At 41.0% G+C, this 16,403-nt stretch overlaps 6 protein-coding genes across 9 annotated transcripts; 4 read left to right on the top strand and 2 right to left on the bottom strand.

Annotated features, from left to right (window-relative positions):
• Positions 1-123: 123 nt before the first annotated feature.
• On the bottom strand, positions 124-2,147 carry LOC108827648 (ankyrin repeat domain-containing protein, chloroplastic). Its single transcript, XM_018601087.2, has 7 exons — positions 1,408-2,147; positions 1,256-1,332; positions 1,065-1,163; positions 891-989; positions 716-814; positions 539-637; positions 124-453 (listed from the first exon to the last, which is right to left on the bottom strand). The coding sequence occupies exons 1-7, from the start codon at positions 2,141-2,143 to the stop codon at positions 334-336; spliced, it is 1,329 nt and encodes a 442-aa protein (XP_018456589.2). The 5' UTR covers positions 2,144-2,147; the 3' UTR covers positions 124-333.
• Positions 2,148-2,288: 141 nt separating this feature from the next.
• On the top strand, positions 2,289-4,633 carry LOC108827649 (probable prolyl 4-hydroxylase 10). Its single transcript, XM_018601088.2, has 8 exons — positions 2,289-2,556; positions 2,623-2,710; positions 2,949-3,046; positions 3,129-3,226; positions 3,320-3,449; positions 3,534-3,721; positions 3,830-3,917; positions 4,406-4,633. The coding sequence occupies exons 1-7, from the start codon at positions 2,363-2,365 to the stop codon at positions 3,901-3,903; spliced, it is 870 nt and encodes a 289-aa protein (XP_018456590.1). The 5' UTR covers positions 2,289-2,362; the 3' UTR covers positions 3,904-3,917; positions 4,406-4,633.
• A 171-nt stretch (positions 4,634-4,804) lies between these two features.
• LOC108827650 (NEP1-interacting protein-like 1) lies at positions 4,805-6,155 on the top strand. The gene is made up of 5 exons (XM_018601090.2): positions 4,805-4,940; positions 5,057-5,235; positions 5,321-5,404; positions 5,499-5,651; positions 5,833-6,155. The coding sequence occupies exons 1-5, from the start codon at positions 4,826-4,828 to the stop codon at positions 5,953-5,955; spliced, it is 654 nt and encodes a 217-aa protein (XP_018456592.1). The 5' UTR covers positions 4,805-4,825; the 3' UTR covers positions 5,956-6,155.
• Positions 6,156-6,296: 141 nt separating this feature from the next.
• Positions 6,297-9,177, top strand: LOC108825427 (la-related protein 1B). Of its 2 annotated transcripts, none has more exons than XM_018598717.2 (6): positions 6,297-7,296; positions 7,530-7,956; positions 8,126-8,270; positions 8,397-8,487; positions 8,697-8,768; positions 8,847-9,177. In XM_018598717.2, exons 1-6 carry the CDS (start codon positions 7,015-7,017, stop codon positions 8,970-8,972), a joined length of 1,143 nt encoding a protein of 380 aa, XP_018454219.2. In that variant the 5' UTR covers positions 6,297-7,014; the 3' UTR covers positions 8,973-9,177. The 2 variants fall into 2 exon arrangements, with proteins under 2 accessions (XP_018454219.2, XP_056850639.1); XM_056994659.1 differs by having other exon boundaries at positions 8,827-9,177.
• Positions 9,178-9,880: 703 nt separating this feature from the next.
• LOC108828624 (3-dehydroquinate synthase, chloroplastic) lies at positions 9,881-12,153 on the bottom strand. The gene is made up of 8 exons (XM_018602369.2): positions 11,721-12,153; positions 11,410-11,560; positions 11,149-11,316; positions 10,827-11,053; positions 10,600-10,723; positions 10,467-10,529; positions 10,242-10,385; positions 9,881-10,164 (listed from the first exon to the last, which is right to left on the bottom strand). The coding sequence occupies exons 1-8, from the start codon at positions 12,134-12,136 to the stop codon at positions 10,033-10,035; spliced, it is 1,425 nt and encodes a 474-aa protein (XP_018457871.1). The 5' UTR covers positions 12,137-12,153; the 3' UTR covers positions 9,881-10,032.
• Positions 12,154-12,345: 192 nt separating this feature from the next.
• On the top strand, positions 12,346-15,460 carry LOC108823723 (cell cycle checkpoint protein RAD17). 3 transcript variants are annotated; one of them, XM_018596996.2, is made up of 11 exons: positions 12,346-12,720; positions 12,820-12,877; positions 12,963-13,054; positions 13,119-13,169; positions 13,238-13,397; positions 13,527-13,837; positions 13,925-14,294; positions 14,359-14,484; positions 14,557-14,824; positions 14,917-14,977; positions 15,074-15,460. In XM_018596996.2, the coding sequence occupies exons 1-11, from the start codon at positions 12,538-12,540 to the stop codon at positions 15,266-15,268; spliced, it is 1,875 nt and encodes a 624-aa protein (XP_018452498.1). In that variant the 5' UTR covers positions 12,346-12,537; the 3' UTR covers positions 15,269-15,460. The 3 variants fall into 3 exon arrangements, with proteins under 3 accessions (XP_018452498.1, XP_018452497.1, XP_018452499.1); XM_018596995.2 differs by having other exon boundaries at positions 12,355-12,720; positions 15,071-15,460; XM_018596997.2 differs by having other exon boundaries at positions 12,371-12,720; positions 14,626-14,824; positions 15,071-15,460.
• The last annotated feature ends 943 nt before the right edge of the window (positions 15,461-16,403 follow it).

Here is a 16,403-nt window from a genome sequence, read left to right as displayed (position 1 = left end):
TGAACACATGTCTCTTCCTTCGTTTATCTTTTAGTTTTATAGGTTAGAACGTGACGTAGAAAGCTAGATAATTGAGCTGGAATATACAGAGTGTTGATGTGCCTTCTGATTATGTAGAGACTCTAACAGTAATAATACATGAATAAATGTGAGTGAGGGTATCAAACAACTTTACATGTATACAGGTAGTAACTGTTTTCGGGTAACATGATTTCGGCTATGTTAATCACTAGTGCGAAAACAAACGCAAAAGAAAAAACACCGACCAGATGGTCCAGCGAGTACATATATGACTGCAGCAGCTCTTTGCTCTTAAGACGACTCCTGTAAAGCTTAATCCGTTACCAATCTCTTGAGTCTACTACGGGGAAACTCTTTCAACATTTTCAACACTTCATACGTCCTTGTCTCTCTTCCTAGGTAGAGGCAAAGGCCAACCGGAGTTAACCCATCCTGAGTCGAAAAAAAACAAACGGCATCTATCAGAATAATCATAATAATACAAAAGCGGAGTGGAGGAAGGTGAGGGAAAACTAGCCTTGTTCTTCACTTGTATGTCCGCCCCTTTTATCAAAAGAAGTTTCACCATGTCGCTTCTTCTGGCCTGTACTGCAACGTGCAGGGGCGTCCACCCGTCCTGGAGAAATAAAAAAAAACGATGTGTCAACCAGCTGACAGATTCGCTAATAAGAAGAATGTTTCACATCATCATTACCCTGTCTTGCGCGTTTATGTCAGCGTTATACAGCAGGAGAAGTTTTATTGTGGGAGCTGATGCTGTCTGCACAGCATAGTGCATCAAGGTCGCACCTTCCTAACATATAAAGGAACTAATCAGATCGCAGTAGCATCTGAAGCAAGGGAGAGATTATTATAAGGTGACCACTTACATCATCAAGAACAAAGGGGTTTGCGGATTCCCTCAGCAGGTAGTTTGTAATAGCCTGTTTTTTACCAATTATTGCTCGGTGAAGTGCTGTCAAGCCGCCCTAGATTCCACATACAAATTATATAAAAAACACTAGTAGATATACAAACAACAAAGTGCAAAAAGATTCAGATACCACGTCGGTTGAATTGATATCAAGATTGTGCTTTAGCAAGGAGTGAAGCAGATAAAATTCTCCCGAAGCTGCCAGTGTGTGAAGAGGAAGCCACTTTTTCTGATAAACAACACAATCACATCATAAGGTAAGGGGACTGCTATTCAAACTTGAACAGCATGATATGATGATAAGGAGGAGGGGGGACTTACGGAGGTGGCAACAGCTAGGTGAGGCATTCGGCTATTGAGCATAAACTTCTCTTCTTTTGAAAGCAGCTTCCGAGGGCCTGCGGTAAGTGTGTGTCATATTAAAGATGAACATCACAATAAGCAAAAGCAAGGTGGATAAAGGTGAAACCTACCCTCGAGCTTCTTGCCAGTGGGATCATACTTATCGCTATTGAAGAACTTGGAGACGTGGTCGAATCCCTTGCCATAAACAGCCCATCTAGGGTTCTTAGGTGCTACTCGCTCACTCGAATATGGTTCTCGCGTCTCTCCTCCATCATCGTCGGAGAACGTTGTCGGTTTATCGAGAACCACAGGTTTCAACTGATTCAACTTGGCTTCCTTGTAAGTGAGATACTCCTTCAAGTCCACCCTACTCAGCGGAATGAGCCCTTGTCTCTTCTTCTCCACCCTCACTCCGAACTCCAGTTCCTGCGCTATTTTCCTCTTGTCCTTCTTCGTCAGATTCACCTCCGCCTGAACATCCCTCCATTCATCCGGCACCAGGTTTTCCGGCTCTATCTCCGCCGCCGCTTCTACTATTCTCTTGGCCTTGCCCCGCCGCTTCGTCTTCCGCTCCTGGATCGCTTCACGGGCAATGATACTGACCTCCTCCTCGAGGTAAGGGTCTTCGAAGACCCCGTCCTCGTAGACGAGACAGTCTCCCACGGTGAAGTCATCGGCGGCTTCCGGGAGAATCGACGTTTGTGAAGAATATGAAATAGAGCCTAATCTCCTGGGAATAATCAGCGACCTGAGAGAATGAGAGAGTCGAGATGGAGATGGAGATGGAGAGGGCAGGAGAAGAGAAATGGTGGCCAACTGCATTTTCTCTCGCCTTATCGAATCTCTCTTTCTGGCGATGACCATTGTTTCTTTCATGTCCGGTCTCGTAAAGCACCTTCTGTCATCGGGGCCAATTAAATGGGCCTGATACAATTTGTCAGATCCACTAGGCCTGATTCAAAATTGGCCCAAAGCCTCTTCCGTCATTTAATCTCTCCACTCACATGCTTGCTTGCTCCTCTCAGCTTCTTTCTTTCGGATCTGGGCAATCGATCCTTGAAGAATTTGAAATCCTTTCCAAATATGATGGCGCGACAGAGGAATCATAATCACCGTCGGAAAACGTCTTATTCAACTCTCATCTTCACGGTATTGATTATGTTCACTTTTCTGATTTTGTTCCTTCTCGCGCTTGGAATCCTCTCGCTGCCCACCAACAATGGCGGGTCCTCCAAAGCCAATGATCTCACTTCCATTGTTCGCAAAAACCTTCAGAGGTACCAAACAATCCCGATTCAATATAAGATCTGGCGTGTTATATTTATCATTTGGTATTCTCGCAGAAGTGGCAAAGATGTTACGGAGGAGAACGAGCGTTGGGTTGAAATTATCTCTTGGGAACCCAGAGCTTCTATTTACCACAATTTCTTGGTGAGCTATATGTATAATTGCTTACCAAATCATCTGTTGTTTTCAGTAGATATCAACAATTGATTCCGTAGAGTAGTGATATGATCAATCCTAGGAATACTTTTTGATACGGAGACACAGAACTGGCTGTGATTTCATTACTTGTTGTTAGTATGTGCTTATAATAATAGTCCACGAAAAACACACAGAAAATCAGCCTCCTGATTATTATTATTTTTCCCGGTTTCTGGCTGGATAGACTAAAGAGGAATGCAAGTATTTAATAGAGCTAGCTAAACCGCATATGGAGAAGTCAACTGTTGTCGATCAAAAGACTGGAAAGAGCACAGATAGCAGGTCTACTACTTGTGAACTCTCAGTAGCTTCTTTCTTCCTCTCTTTTACTGACCAACCCCCATCCTTCTCCCCCTCTCAATAGGGTGAGAACGAGCTCTGGGACATTTCTTCCAAGAGGACGCGACAAAATCATCCGTCAAATCGAGAAAAGGATATCAGATTTTACCTTCATACCTGTTGGTATGTGGTTCAAACAACTTATTTCACCTTTTCTTTAATCCCTAGGGGCAGAGCATATCAACACCTGCTTGACTGCTTCTTAACAATATGCAGAGCATGGGGAAGGTCTTCAAGTTCTGCACTATGAAATAGGGCAAAAGTACGAGCCTCACTATGACTACTTTATGGATGAGTATAACACTAGGAACGGAGGGCAGCGAATAGCCACTGTTCTCATGTACCTGTATGTTATCTGAAAATCTTTGGGCTTCAACAACATGTTACTGTCTTCTTCTTTCTTAACGCTCTTTAGCGACTGACTGTGCAGGTCAGATGTTGAGGAGGGGGGTGAAACAGTGTTTCCTTCAGCCAAGGGAAACTACAGCGCAGTGCCATGGTGGAATGAGCTGTCAGAGTGCGGGAAAGGAGGGCTCTCCGTGAAACCAAAGATGGGAGATGCATTGCTTTTCTGGAGCATGACACCTGATGCCACTCTAGACCCATCTAGTCTTCACGGTGAGTAGATAGATAAGCTTTGCAGATTGATGATTGAGATGGATTGGTAGCTGTGTTTTTCTACTGTGGATTTTGAGATATTTAGTTATTTGATCCACTTTTGGGCAGGTGGGTGTGCCGTAATCAAAGGGAACAAGTGGTCATCCACAAAATGGCTGCGTGTACACGAGTACAAGGTTTGATCTAATTATTTGAGGTAAGTTTATTTAGTTCTAGCTTTATAAAGTATAAGTAGTCGACACATTGGATAAAGTTTTTGTTTGTCTTTATAAATGGATGGAAAAGTAGAATGTCACGTAAGAAGAATAGCATTCAAGTTGTCGTGGTGTAATTCTGCAGGGAAGGAGGTGGGTTCGCCTAACATCCTTGAAAGCTGAATATTATAGAGAGTGTGTCACACATGTTTTGAGTGCAGAAAATCAGCACGAAGAAAGAAGATGGGATTACACTAGTAGTAGGAGAAGCTTGTGATGTTAGATGGCATTGTAGGGCATGGGAGTTCGTACTTAGATATAATGTTATGTGGATTGAGAAAGATAATAGGAATTGATTGAATGAAGTTGGGTGGTGTGTCTGTTTCACATATCTTACGAGAAGTAAAAATAAAGTGTGGGTGTTGAAGTAATTCAAAAGACAAAGTAAAGGGATTAATGAGTTTTCTTCTTTTGTTTTTGATTAAATTAGGAGGAAGAAGCAAAAGGAGAGAGGGAGAGATGAGGAAGCGTAGGAAAAGGTCAGAAGAATTGGAGCCCTCTGCTTGCATCCTTGAGATACTTTTGTTATATTTAAGAGTAGATATTTTGTATCTCAAAAAAGACAACCACCATTTGAGTTGATTTGATTTGATTTGATTAATACCACTACCATTTGATGGGATTATTGATAAAAGTAATGATAAGGAAATTGTGGTCAGCGGAGAGAAGGTTCCTTCCTTTTCTTAATGAAATTATATCTTTTCTTAAAAGTTATTTTTAGTTTTTATCTTTTTCTTTTTAGGCAAAATCCCAACCAAAATTCATCTCCTTCGTTTCTTTTCCATTTGCTTTGGCTGTCGTTTTTCTTTGTTTGTTTCTTTTTGTTTTCCAGAAGAAGTCAGAAAGAAATATGGATCCGTATCCTCTCTCGCTCCTCCGTCGGATCAAAGATTGCTTCCATTCGGCCATTTCTTCGCTCCTCGCCAACCTATTCTCCGCTCTCTTCACCTTTGTCTTCGCTCTAGGTTCGTCTCCCTTTCCTTCCATTTCATTCCTTGCTAGTAATAGGGTCAATCTCTCCTCTCTCCCTCTGGATGTGATGTTAGATGAGGAATATAATTCGTTATTGCTATACTTTCAGTGGGGACTTTGCTAGGAGCCTTTACAGGGGCTTTGATCGGCCAAGAAACAGAGAGTGGTTTCATCAGAGGAGCCGCCGTTGGTGCTATTTCTGGTGCTGTCTTCTCCATCGATGTCCTTGAATCTTCTCTCCTCCTCTGGCAATCCGATCAGTCTGGAATTGCTTGCCTTCTCTACTTGGTAACCCTTTTTTTCCCTAAACCTACCTCCTTTTTCTATCAGTCCCAATATTCTGGACTGCTTGTTTTCTTTTTTGTTTCATTAGATTGATGTCATTGCTAGCCTTTTGAGCGGGAGGCTAGTTCGTGAGCGTATTGGTCCTGCAATGCTAAGTGCGGTCCAGAACCAGGTAATTATTACCAACCAATGCAATGCAATGCATTGTTTCATGGATCATCCTTAATGCATTCTAAATTTATATTCCTAATCATCCAATTTACCAGATGGGAGCCGTGGAATCACAGTTCCCCGACCAAACTGACATCTTCGACACTGCTATTTCAAATGGTCTCACTGGGGATTCTCTCGACAGGATCCCAAAGGTCCGAATCACAGATAGCTCAGGGGAGATGGTCTCTTGCTCTGTCTGCCTTCAGGTCTGTCCTCACTTTCCTTCATGCCAACTTGTAGTCAATTAATTACAAACAAGAGTTTAGCGTACAAGAAACTGGATACATATGCTTGGCGTTCTAGATATTTCTGTTAATGTGAAACAGAGAAGTAAGTAACAAGTGGTTGGAAATATAATTAAATATTGACTTTGTGGTGAGGATACAGGACTTTCAGGTGGGAGAGACTGTTAGAATTTTGCCGCAGTGCCATCATATGTTCCACCTACCATGCATCGACAAGTGGCTTTGCAGGCATGCTTCTTGTCCCTTGTGCAGAAGACATCTTTGAATTCCAGACCTCGCTTTCTCTCTCTCTCTCTCTCTCTCTTCTTTGTAAATGAGGTATATAGAGGCTCATACACACACACACACACACACAGACTACTAGTGTTCCTTGATTACTTAGGTTGCACGTTACAGGTTATGATGCATCAATCATTGTCACTTGACTGATATCTTTGATTATTTTATGTCACCTCTTCTTTACCTTTTGGTTGATGTTTCCATAGGCTAATCAGAAAAGAAGAAACCTTGATATAGGTTGACTTGTAGTCGCAAGCAATGTTCTACCATTTAGAACTTTAGAAGGGAGACAATACATTTTACATTGACAAGTCCCGAGGAAAAAATAATAAGATGAGATCCAATAATTCAGTAGTTTCAGTTTGACATTATTACATGTGTAAAAATCTTATAACAGAAGAGTGAACAAAAAAAAAGAAAACTATAAAAGATCATGGAGGTCAGTTTGCTTGCTGAGTTCATCCCCTGGCTGCCCGTCCTGCTCTTACACTAATGAATAATATTTATAACCACCATCCAACCAAATGCCCATCGTTCCCGCCAGATTCTTAACGATCTTCTTCTTCTTCTTTTGCCGCCTACCAAATGTCCTTATATTTCTCAAACTATATAATATTTTCTTATTTTCCTATCATTTTATACTTGTTATTAGATTATTGTATTTTCCGTGGAACGTAGCAGAGAGAATGGAATGGGTCGAAATGTGTCGAGTTGTCAGATGCATTTGTCAAACATCTTCTGGTTTACTTTGTTGTAAGCGTCATAGGAGAAGACACGATCGTAAAACTTGAAAATATTTGTCGTAAAGAGATCATAGTTCGTTGACACCCGTTTGGTCGAATGAGGTGACAAAATGACACGAATTGGTGGTGGGAGGGGGGTATTATCGTAAAAAAGAGGGGTTGTTTGATGTTTTGTAACAGGGCAAACACAAACATAGAGAACAACAACAACAACAACTGTGTTCTTCCACCGCCCGCCGGCGTCACCTTCTTTTTACTTATTTCATTACGGCTTCGATCCTCTCTTTACTCTCCACTACAGTATGGCTACGACGGAGTCCAGAGGCGCTAATTCGGAATCTCAAATCCCTCCTGGCTACTCCTCTGGTGCGATCAATGATGCTTCCATTTCCTTGAAAGATCCCTTCTTCCCTCCTCCTTGTGACAACGACAAGAAGCCTGTCTGGAACAAGCCTTGTACCAGCTCCTCCCCTCCTCTTATGGGCGCCGATTCATGGCCTGCTTTGTCTCTATCTTCCCATAAGTCCCCCTCTTTGGATTCTTCCAAAGGTTTATCTGATGGATCAGCATCGTCAATGCCGCAGGTACTTCTTTTCCGATTGATTGGCTTTTTTATATTATTCATATTTTTAGGATTGACCAGCATCTTCTCTCTGGTCTCATCTTTATTTTCAACCTCATTGATTTGCATGTTACTTTGCATCCTCCTTGGAGAATAATATATATATTAGCCTTGTCGCCAATACTTGATAAATCAGCCTCTCTTTTTTTTTTACACTTCGCTTCTCGACATGCATTGTGCATATGTATGATGCAGGCTCCTCTCAGTCTCAGCTCGAGTTCTACTGCTGCTACTTCATCTGATAACCATAATGTTAATGGCCAAAGGAAGCCTTTTAGACGAAATAACTCCACCTCATCTTCCACTAGTAACCCCCCAAATACTGATCAGAATCACACCCAAAGGAGCGGCTCTGCAACTACTCAGTCCCGTCATTCTCATAGGCATCGCAGCAACGGCAGCTCTTACCCTCCTCCTGGGGATGGGCTTCACCATGGAAACAGGCGCAACTTCGACCAGAGCTCTTTCCGTAACTCTAATGGGAGAGGAGACATGCACTTGCAACCGCCGCAAAGTGGTTTTGGGATGATGAGACCGCAGATGCTGATGGGATCACCATCTAATGCGCAATATATGACAGCGCCTCAAATAGGTTCATATGGTGGCCCCGTGATCTACCCTGGTATGCTCTTGCTGATGCCATGCCATCTCTCTCTCTCTCTCTCTCTCTCTCTCTCTCTCTCTCTCTCTCTCTCTCTCTCTCTCTCTCTCTCTCTCTCTCTCTCTACTCTCTCTCTCTCTCTCTTATATATATATTCCATTTCTAATTGTTGTAGTGCATCTACTTTCAGAATATGATCTGCACGTCTTTTTGCCGCATCCACCTCCAGAGTCAATGACTTTAGTTGGAAACTTCCTACCTCCACCCATATATTTTCCCAGCTTTGATCCCATCTTGTACAATAAAATATTGACACAAGTAGAGTATTATTTCAGGTAATCGTTTCTGACATAGTTTGGCTGTGTTCCCAGCTCTCTACTTCTTTCTGGTCCACCACCCAATAGCTAGGGCTGCCTTTTGTTAGAAATGTGGAATAACAAACTTTTACCCTTTTTTTGCAGTGCTGATAACTTAAGCAAAGATAAATACTTGAGGGGTCAGATGAATGATGAAGGTTGGGTTCCTGTTAGAATTATAGCAGGGTTCAGAAGAGTAAGTGGCTCCCTGTCCTCACTGAAACGCCTTTTGTTTTTACACTAACTCATCACCTCTTCTGAAGCTAACGTGCTCTATAATATTCTAGTGCAAAAAAGTATATCTTATTATATATATAAAGGAGTTTGTTTGGTTTGGGTGAATCTGACTGTAAAAAACAGAAAAATAGAGTAATTCTCTGAAACGTTGTGTAACTTTTTTTGCAGCTTGCGGAAATGACAGACAACATCCAGACTATATTGGAGGCGCTGAGAAGTTCACAAGTTGTGGAAGTTAAGGTATTCTCTGATTAATATGGATGCCATATAAGATGACAAGTACAAGTGATAAAAGTAGAATGTGGATGGGATTTGTAGGGTGAAGCAGTAAGGAGGCGAGGAGATTGGGACAAGTATTTACTGCCTCATGAACCGTCAAGCTCTGGTCCTGACGCGGCGGGAGCCTCACTGGGGGCTCAACTTGAGAGCATGACTCTATCATAGAGGAGCGGAGAGGGAGAGTAAAGAGATGCGAGTAAGAAAAATGTGTGTTTTTGTTCCACTTGCAACTCTCTATCTACTCTGTTAGACACCATTTTCTCTTTCTCTCGTTGTCTTGTGTGTTTTGGATTGAGAATCTGATGGGGACTGATTGATGATTCTCTACTTCGAACAGCATTATAAAAAATGTCTCTGCTGGTTTCTCTAATATGGTTTGGTTAATAGTATAATTAAGCGGATAAAATGCTTGCACCATCATGTGAAAAATTCCTGGCTCATTTACAGAAAACATCATGTGTATATGTTATAATTTGAAGTAGCACAAGTTAGTCTGGATGAACTATAATGTGTCAAAACATCTAAACTCCAACTCAGATTAAAGTGGAGAAACAGAAGAAGAAAGAGGTAAAAAGATGTAAGAGTAACAGGAGAAAGAAGAGAGAAAGGTGAGACGCCATTAGTAGACTGATGAGACAACCCATCACCCAGACTGGACATAGCAGAAGCAGTGCGTAACAGAGGACGGCAAGAACATAGCAAACCAGACTCATCCCTCTCTCCATAGCTTCACCCATCATAATGTTTTGATCTCATCTGTTTTTACTTTAGATGTTTCCATTTGTAAACCTAAAAACAAACGAAACTTTGTAAAGAGACAGATAGAAGAACATGCAAAAGAAGTTTGTTTTCCTCCCTAAACGGGGCGATGCAACCCACGTTTTTTTTTCTTCCGTTTCTGTTACTCTCATTAAGATTTGAGAAACAGACGGAAGGAGAACACGACCTGATTCCCGAGTATGTTTTCTTATGAATGAACAGATAACCGTCTTCTGGCTTAACTCTTCTAAGGCACAATTTCAGAGGAAAGTATCCAAATTGATCAAGAGTTGAAGCACATACATACATAAATATGTCTTCCAAAAGCGTGCTAATTATATATTTTAGAAGCTCATTATTGTCACATTCCACAAAGCTAGTTACAAGTCGGGTATATAATGATACATATCCATATCTGGAACAAAACACGACCAAACAAAAATCAGAGGGAAGAAGAAGAAAGTTCTCAGGATTTGGAGAATGCACGGAGCGTAGCATCCAACGCCTCCCGATCATAATCTCCAGTGAAAACGCAGTTTCCCAGCGGACCTTTCAGGAGAATCAGCCTGAGCAGTCCATCTGCCACTTTCTTGTCAACCTGCATGCATCACCAAAACATATTTCAATCAAACTCTCTCTCAAAGACACAAACACATTTCACTTTCAAAAACTCACCGCCATTATGGACTTGAACATGCTCACGGTCATGCTCTCTGGCGGCGTGGTAGGCAATTTCGCTCGTTTTAAGATGTTGTTCACTCTCTCCACGATTGAGTCATCTATCCAGCCAAGACGATATGACATGTCCACTGCCATTACCTGAGAAATAACAAACAATGTGAACCATGTCGAGTTGAGGGGAGAGTTTAGCAGAGGAAAGATAGAGAAGGAAGGAGATACCGTGCCAGCTGCAACAGCTTCTCCGTGGAGCCACTCTCCATACCCGAAGCCAGTTTCTATGGCCTGCATAAAGGAATGATATGTCAAGGGGTATTGAAGTAATTAGAAGGAAGGAATACCCAAAGCTACATACATGGCCAAAGGTATGACCCAAATTCAGGGTAGCTCGCAAGCCGCTTTCTTTCTCATCCTGTGACACAACATCTGCCTTGTTTTCACATGATCGCTTTATAGCATAAGCTAACGCAGCTGGATCCCTAGGATCAAAAAAAATGATGAAAGCATTTAGACACATAGATGATCTAATCTCAACAGTTTTGTTTAATGTGGGGGGAGAGCCGTTAATAAAAAAATAATGACCTAGCAAGTAGGGCCTCAATGTTCTGCTCCTGCCATTCAAAGAAGTCAGCATCCCTGATAAGCCCGTACTTGATAACTTCAGCAAGACCTGAAGCCATCTCCCTGTCTGGCAGTGTGTTCAAGGTGTCAGTGTCAACTAGCACACACTGTGGTTGGTAAAAAGCACCGATCAAATTCTTTCCAAGACGGTGATTAATGCCAGTTTTGCCACCAACAGAAGAATCAACCTGAAAGGGTAATAGAATAAATGAAGGTGTTAGCCTTAATGGGATGTTAAAAGGATATAGAAAAGAGAAGGGTGAAAAGAAGAAGGGGAACCTGCCTGGGACATAACAGTGGTAGGGATTTGGATGAAGTTAACACCACGGAGGTAAGAAGCAGCAGCATAGCCACACATATCGCCAATAACACCGCCACCAAGGGCAACAAAAGTAGAACGGCGATCAAGGCGAGACTCAATGGCCTTGTCGAAGACTTTCATGAGAGTATCCTAGAAAGAAATTGAGCAGTAGTCAGTCTGTCAGTAAAGTATATTATAACATGAATGAAAGTTTTGTAGAAGAGAGAAGGAAGGAGAAAAAACCATGTCCTTGTATTTCTCTCCATCAGGGAGAATAACAGACTCGACAGTGAGGTTGGGGTTTCCAAAAGTCAAAGCATGAACAGTCTTGTCGAGGTAAAGAGGAGCAACTCGTTCGTTAGTGACCACAAGCACTTTCTTTCCGTGAACATGCCTATTCAATTCAATTCAACAAGAAATTTCATATTTGAACAAGAACCAGCCTTAGAAGCTCGCTATAAGGATATATATATATATATATAATCAACAAAAGTTACTAAATCCGACAGGTTTGTACAGGTGATTTTAATATTAAAGCACAAAAGAGGGAACACCTTTGAAGAAGATGTGATTGATCGAGCAAGCCGGCGCCGATATAGATGGGGTAACTCCGGTTACCCAAATCGACCTCGACTATTGTGGGAATAGGAGAAGAAGTCATGGCGTTAGCAGGTTCGTTAATCAGCTGGCTGGGACCGGCTCGAACACGAGACCTGGAGATAGCGGTGGAAGATAAAGACAAGGACTTTGGGAAGGAAATGGAGGTTGGTGGGGGAATCAAGCCGCCGCGGGGGGTCTGAAGGGAATGGAGAGTCTTCGGGGAGGAGGAGGAGATTGATAGCGATATGGTGTTCGCTGCCATTGGAAATCGATCCGGATCGAATCGAATCGAAGAGAAATAAGAAATTTGGGTTGGTGAAGAGACAAAGACTGAGGAGGAGAGGAACCTCTGCAATAATGTATGTAACATTACTACATCATTGTGGTTTGGTTTGGTGAAAAATAAAAGCCTGCGTTGCGTGGGGGTAGGTGAGTCTTCCATTCCCACCACTCAGCCTACTCTACACCTCTAATTACAACCGTCCGATCTGCAAATCAATATTTGAATTGACCAAATTGAAATATATGGTAGATGGGCGGTCCTGATGAAGACGCGTCACGTAAAGACTTGACTACCATTGAAAAGGAAGACAACGGCGCCGTTTAACCGACCCGCGAAAACCCCAGCCCATGATGAAAGAAGGGGGTGGTGGGTTTAGACTTTAGTAGTGTACTGCGAAATTCATTCAATTAAAAAAAAAATTGAGCAAGGGGGAATACTACAACTTGTCTGCTCAAGTTCCGTTGGTAAACCCTAGGTGATTGGAAGGTATGGGGAAACGAAATCAGATGGTTGAACTATCGTCGGAAGAAGAAGAAGAAGAAGAATCGTATAAGTTAAGGTCATCGCTGCGGTCTAGTGCCAAGTCGAAATCGAGGTCCTCCGGTGGCAGCAGAACGAAGAATCCTAGAGCCTCCAAGAAATCTCGACTTTCCGGAGCTCACGTTGACAAGGTATCATTTCTCTCTCACTAGATTTTTGTTTTTGGCGTATTATACTTGGCTTATGTTTTTGGCTCTGAGTTCCGTTCCGTTCCGTTCCTGTTTGTGCAGATCAGATTGTCGTTCGAAGATTTCGACGAAGCTTTGAGCGGCTTCAACGCATCTCCTAGTACGCCCTGTTTTTAGATGCTCTTCTTTTTTTAGTCTAATAATCATGCTTTGAGATATTCATCCTCTGGTCTCTTGTTGTTTAGGTTATGAAAGGAGGATCAACAAGAACACGGATCTATGGGTTGACAAATACAGGCCTCACACCTTGGAAGAGCTTTCTGTTCACAGCAAGAAGGCAACTTCCTCTTTTCCTTTTTAGCTATGCTATTCTTTTTTTTAATTCCTGCTATTATCTTCAGGTTGAACAAGTTAAACTTTGGTTCGAGCAATGTTGTTTCGATTGCTCCAAGGTAATCTTTTTTCTTTCTTTTACCTTTTCAATTGCTTCTTTATGACTGTAGTATTCACTTTTCTGCAGGATGGTGTTAGGAATAATGTTCTACTACTCACCGGTCAAGCTGGCGTCGGAAAATCCGCTACTATCCATTTACTTGCCTCCATCCTTGGCCTCACTCTCTATGAGTGGAACGCTCCTATTCCTACTGTCTGGCAAGAACATGTTCATATCTCTACTTCTGGTACTCCTCCACCATTTCCTCTTTCTTTTTCCTTTTTTTTTGTTATGTACTCAGTCTTGTGGCACCACATTTACTACTCATCAGGGAATATTTTCCAATGATTTTTTCTTGTTTGTTTAATTCTCCTAGGACTCAAGTACTCTTCCAAGCTGGATGAATTTGAAAACTTCGCTGACACTACTAGAAAATACGGACTGATTTCTTCATCGACTACTATGGGAACTAAACCCCGCCTTGTTCTTTTGATTGATGACCTTCCTCTAGCCCATGGGAGGCATGCTTTTGAAAGGCTTCAAAACTGCTTAATGCTCTTGGTCAAATCAACGCAGATGCCTACTGTTGTATTAATCACGGACTATGTTATGGCAGACTCTTCTGACCAAACTGCCCGATCTATGGAGGACCTTCAGTCATCTCTTGAACGAGCAGGAGCTTTTAAGGTTTATTTTTCATACTTATTTGCAGTCTTGATATATATATATATGGTTTCTTCAACTACAGTCAATTGTCCCGGTATGTATTCACAGGTGGCTTTTAATCCCATTACCAAGAACTCAATTAAGAAGACACTTCAGAGGATAAGCAGAGAAGAGCATTGTAAGGTAACGACTGCGGAGCTTGATCAGATGGCTAGTGCCAGTGGAGGAGACATCAGACATGCTATTACGTCTTTGCAACTCTTCTCTGTTAAGCCAGAACTTAATCACGCAAAGATGAAATCAACATTGTCTATCATGGGTAACAGTTACCACCGAAATGAGCAGACAATAATGCACAGTGGTTTGGATAGTGGAATATCTTCCTGTTTCGGTAGAGATGAGACCCTTTCGTTGTTTCACGCCCTCGGAAAATTTCTCCACAACAAAAGAGAGACTACTGATAACGTTATTATATCAGGTAAGTTACGAGAATGCAATTTAGAGCTTAGGGTGATCATCGTCTAAGCTAATGTTTGTGTCAGATTGCAGTAACCATCTTGTGCATAGCCAGTTTGCAAGGTTACCACTGAAGATGGAGGAGCCAGAGAAGGTTCTTAGCCAAGCTCATGGACAGGCAGGCCGGGTTGTGGATTTTCTTCATGAAAATGGTATTATTTACTGGCTTGTCTTGACTCTCCATTATTTACTTAACATATGCACCATTTTCCTCCTTCATATAGAGACACAAGAGAGTTTACCAAGCCTTACATGGATGTGTACTTACTATGAACTCAAAAACGTTTATGAAGTGTTAGATTTTCTGAGTGACGGAGCCATAGAAGATGCCTGGTGCGTGTCTTCCTATTTAGCGGATGCTGATCTCCTTCTCGCAGCTTTAAGAGGAAAAATGAGTGTACATAACAAAACAGAGGACGTTCTACAATCAGTCGGTGCCTCGGTGGCTGTTCGTGGTGTGTTGTATGGAAACAAGCAGCCATGGTCATCCAGGTTTCTTATACAAATAGATGCCAGTTGATTGTTTCACTTTTTTGTATGTTAGATATTTATAATATCGGTTGGTCTGTATCGTGAGTATGCAGATGGCACGTGATTCGCAAGCCAAAACTCTGGCAAGTGGAACAATCCATAATACAAGCCAAGGTCAATCTTTTTTTTCCTTTTTTCAGTGAAAAATCTAATTATACATGTTCGAACTTTCTCTATAAGCTTAACAAATTTTATGTCTGGATGTAGAAGAATCTGAGAGAGCAGAGGAACATAGGATACGAGGGGTCAAGAATGGCAGATATGTCAGTGATGGCTACAGAGTACAGTCCTGTGCTGAAATGGCTAAGGTACAGGGCGTACGCAGATGTGGTTTCAGAAAAGGAGGAAGAGACGGATGAGGAGAAGAATGAAACTTCTGAAGATGATGAAATACAAGACTGGTGACATTTACCATCTTTAGTCTCCTTTTATGTTTGGTCAAATGAATTTGGTAGGATAGTTCACATCAATGGAAAAGGGCTAATTGTTCTGCTTACTTCTAAATTGGAAATTGACAGTCACTTCGCTATCTAACAATGTGCACAGAAAAGTTTATCCTTGGTTTGATCAAGCGAATTCTAACCCCGTTTCCAGTTGTTTAGAGCATTTTCATAGTTAACAAAAGAGGGGTTCTGGTTAACTCACTGATTGATTCGGAGAACTTTTTAAAAAATATTTGACAAGATTGTTTTAATTTATAGCTGCATCTGGCTCTTACAAAGGGTGGTGGTCAAAGATGTTTGGAATCTTTGTTACCATCTCTATTTTTTCTATAGAATAGAAATTTCATAATTCATCGTTTATTAAATTAATTGCTAAAAAAATTAAGAATAATGGTCAAATAGGTTTTGAACCTTTGTTGCCTCCTACTTTCTAGAGAATAGAGATTTTATAGTGGTTAGTCTACTGTTTGAGGGAGTATATGAAGTTTTATTAGATTAATTGTTAAAATATTAGAAACAATGCCCATGTACAATTAAAAGAGGTTTAGTATACATTAATATAAATGTAGAACGTACTTAGAAATTTAAAAAAAAAACACTAAAGAGTTTAAACTTCAGTATATAGAATATTACGAAAAACTCAATATTTTCGTAGGATTTAAAAAAAATAAAAAAAATTTGAAAATTTAGTTTAATGCATATTAACATCGTGCAATGACATACGATGATGGTTAAAGAGGTTTGAAACATTTGATGTCTCTGTTTCTCTAGAGAATTGAGATTTCGTAGTGGTCAGTTCATTGATTTATGCATTATATGAATTTTTATTAAATTAATTGTTAAATTTAAAAACGATGCCCATGTATCATGAAATTTTTTTTAGCATACATTAATATAAATATGAAAGTGGGTAAAATTTTATAAACAACGCTAAAGAGTATATGCTTCACTATTTAGACTCTTACTCAAAAACTCAATATTTTCGTAAAAAGGGTTAACTCACAGATTTAAAAAAAAAAATTAAAAATATGACAAGTTTGTTTCATTGTCGCTATTCCACTGTTTTAGAGAGTATATGAAATTTTATTTGATTAATT

Source organism: Raphanus sativus, chromosome 9 (genome assembly GCF_000801105.2).
Source record: "Raphanus sativus cultivar WK10039 chromosome 9, ASM80110v3, whole genome shotgun sequence".
NCBI lineage: Eukaryota > Viridiplantae > Streptophyta > Magnoliopsida > Brassicales > Brassicaceae > Raphanus > Raphanus sativus.
This window is presented reverse-complemented; position numbering and strand designations above follow the sequence as displayed.

Bases quoted from the DNA above. Each gene is read 5' to 3' on its own strand.
- LOC108828624 (XM_018602369.2), bottom strand. From the start codon at position 12,136: ATGTTACATACATTATTGCAGAGGTTCCTCTCCTCCTCAGTCTTTGTC. The intron at 11,317-11,409 runs GTTTTTTCTCCT...ATTTCTTTCTAG, and splicing joins GAGAGAAATACAAGGACATG to GATACTCTCATGAAAGTCTT. The intron at 11,054-11,148 runs GCAGGTTCCCCT...TTACCCTTTCAG, and splicing joins CTACCACTGTTATGTCCCAG to GTTGATTCTTCTGTTGGTGG.
- LOC108823723 (XM_018596995.2), top strand. From the start codon at position 12,538: ATGGGGAAACGAAATCAGATGGTTGAACTATCGTCGGAAGAAGAAGAA. The intron at 14,295-14,358 runs GTAAGTTACGAG...TGTTTGTGTCAG, and splicing joins TGATAACGTTATTATATCAG to ATTGCAGTAACCATCTTGTG. The intron at 14,485-14,556 runs GTATTATTTACT...TCCTTCATATAG, and splicing joins GGATTTTCTTCATGAAAATG to AGACACAAGAGAGTTTACCA.
- LOC108827650 (XM_018601090.2), top strand. From the start codon at position 4,826: ATGGATCCGTATCCTCTCTCGCTCCTCCGTCGGATCAAAGATTGCTTC. The intron at 4,941-5,056 runs GTTCGTCTCCCT...CTATACTTTCAG, and splicing joins CACCTTTGTCTTCGCTCTAG to TGGGGACTTTGCTAGGAGCC. The intron at 5,236-5,320 runs GTAACCCTTTTT...TTGTTTCATTAG, and splicing joins TTGCTTGCCTTCTCTACTTG to ATTGATGTCATTGCTAGCCT.
- LOC108827649 (XM_018601088.2), top strand. From the start codon at position 2,363: ATGATGGCGCGACAGAGGAATCATAATCACCGTCGGAAAACGTCTTAT. The intron at 3,227-3,319 runs GTATGTGGTTCA...AACAATATGCAG, and splicing joins TTTTACCTTCATACCTGTTG to AGCATGGGGAAGGTCTTCAA. The intron at 3,722-3,829 runs GTGAGTAGATAG...ACTTTTGGGCAG, and splicing joins AGACCCATCTAGTCTTCACG to GTGGGTGTGCCGTAATCAAA.
- LOC108825427 (XM_018598717.2), top strand. From the start codon at position 7,015: ATGGCTACGACGGAGTCCAGAGGCGCTAATTCGGAATCTCAAATCCCT. The intron at 8,488-8,696 runs GTAAGTGGCTCC...CTTTTTTTGCAG, and splicing joins TTATAGCAGGGTTCAGAAGA to CTTGCGGAAATGACAGACAA. The intron at 8,769-8,846 runs GTATTCTCTGAT...TGGGATTTGTAG, and splicing joins CACAAGTTGTGGAAGTTAAG to GGTGAAGCAGTAAGGAGGCG.
- LOC108827648 (XM_018601087.2), bottom strand. From the start codon at position 2,143: ATGGTCATCGCCAGAAAGAGAGATTCGATAAGGCGAGAGAAAATGCAG. The intron at 815-890 runs GTAAGTGGTCAC...TTTATATGTTAG, and splicing joins ACCCCTTTGTTCTTGATGAT to GAAGGTGCGACCTTGATGCA. The intron at 638-715 runs GTAATGATGATG...TTATTTCTCCAG, and splicing joins ACATAAACGCGCAAGACAGG to GACGGGTGGACGCCCCTGCA.